Below are 1,558 nucleotides of genomic sequence, written 5' to 3'. Positions count from 1 at the left end.
TGAAGTCAGAGCTCCAGCTGAAGCTCTTCCCACATTCTCCACACTTGTAGGGCCGTTCCCCCGTGTGGATCCTCTGGTGTTCCCGCAGGATGGAGCTGCAGCTGAAGCCCTTGCCACACTCCCCACACTCGTAGGGAGTTTTCCCTGTGTGCATTCTCTGGTGCTGGATCAGGTAGGAGTTCCGGCTGAAGCTCTTCCCACATTCCCCACACGTGTAAAGCTGCTCCCCAGTGTGCATCATCTGGTGGCGGAGCAGGTCAGAGCTGTCTCTGAAGCCCTTCCCACATTCCTTGCATTCATAGGGCCTTTCCCCGGTGTGGATTATCTGGTGGCGGATCAGGTAGGAGTTCTGGCTGAAGCCCTTCCCATATTCCCCACACTCATAGGGCCATTCCCCAGTGTGGATCAGCTGGTGACGGAGCAGGTGGGTGCTTATACTGAAGCTCTTCCCACACTCCAAGCACTTGTAGGGCTTCTCCCCAGCTTGAAGTTGTTCATGGACCACCAATTCTGAGCTGTGGCTGAAGCTCTGGCACAGGGTGGGTTTTTTCCCCTCAGAGCACCCTGGCCTGGGTTTACAGCCCCTCCTTGTGTGGGATCTCCGGGGCTTTTCCTCCCCATTGGATTCCTGTGCTGTGGAGCCGCTCAAAACGGCCTCTTCCATGAGGTTCTGCCGGGGGGATTTATCCTTCTTGGTCTCCATCCTCAGCTCATTGCCTGGAGGAGGAAGGAGAAGGAGAAGATGGGATTTCCCTCCGTGCCAGAGGGAAGGGGAAGGAGATCCCCCCAGTCCATTCCCAGCAGAATGGCATCAGCACCGGGGTTCTCCTGCAACCAGGAGCGATGCTCGGCTGGGAGATGGAGGAGAGGAGAGGGGAAAAAGGAGCAGTGACATCCTCCTCACCTGCAGAGGGGTCCTGAGACATCCTCTTCCTCACAACTTCCTCCTTCTCTTCCATCTGACCAAGGTTGGGGAATGGCAAATACTACTTTAGGGGAAAAACAAGGGATGAGCACACTGAGTCTGAATGTGACACTGCTCAAGTCCATCTCTAGAAGGCACTGGCATCTACTGTCCACAGAAACCTCCCAAACACCAAAATCTAGCCTCAAAAAGTCCTCCTAGGAGTTCCCAGTCTCTGGTCTCTACCCTTTCGTGTTCAGGGGTTCTACCTGTCCTGGCTGCAGAGGGTCCCATGTGTTTTGGGGCTCCCCCTCTCTCCTTCATTCCCACCCTCCCCAGGCTGCTGAGAGTCCCAGGAATCTGAAAAGTTCCCCCTCTTCAGTCTCCCCACTTAGGGATGCTGGAGATTTTTGGAGTCCTGGGGTTCCTTCTCACTTTATTCTCTGCTTTGGGGCACAGGGGATCCAAGGAGTCCCCGGTCTCTGTCTCCAGGCTGTTGAAGGTCTTGAGAATCATGGCACTCCCCACTCTCTGGGGTCCCCACTTGGAGGTCCTGAGAGACACAGGGCTCTGCTCCTCCACACTGCCGGGGATCCCCTGGTCCTGGTATTACCCCTCTCCTTTTGTCCCACACTGGAATTTCCTAAGGTTGTT

The 1,558-nt window shown here is 55.6% G+C and overlaps 1 protein-coding gene across 1 annotated transcript; it reads right to left on the bottom strand.

Annotated features, from left to right (window-relative positions):
- Positions 1 to 4: 4 nt before the first annotated feature.
- Positions 5 to 1,420, bottom strand: LOC130587966 (zinc finger protein 239-like; the record flags this gene model as incomplete). The annotated part of the gene is made up of 3 exons (XM_057388929.1): positions 1,340 to 1,420; positions 905 to 986; positions 5 to 717 (listed from the first exon to the last, which is right to left on the bottom strand). Coding segments are annotated over exons 1-3 (876 nt in total), but the record flags the coding sequence as incomplete, so codon positions are not given.
- Between the last annotated feature and the right edge of the window lie 138 nt (positions 1,421 to 1,558).

Source organism: Malurus melanocephalus, unplaced genomic scaffold, assembly GCF_030028575.1.
Source record: "Malurus melanocephalus ecotype Western Australia unplaced genomic scaffold, MMel_1.1 scaffold_2895, whole genome shotgun sequence".
NCBI classification, from domain to species: domain Eukaryota; kingdom Metazoa; phylum Chordata; class Aves; order Passeriformes; family Maluridae; genus Malurus; species Malurus melanocephalus.
Note: the sequence above shows the minus strand (reverse complement) of the source record. Positions and strands in the feature narration are given on the sequence as shown.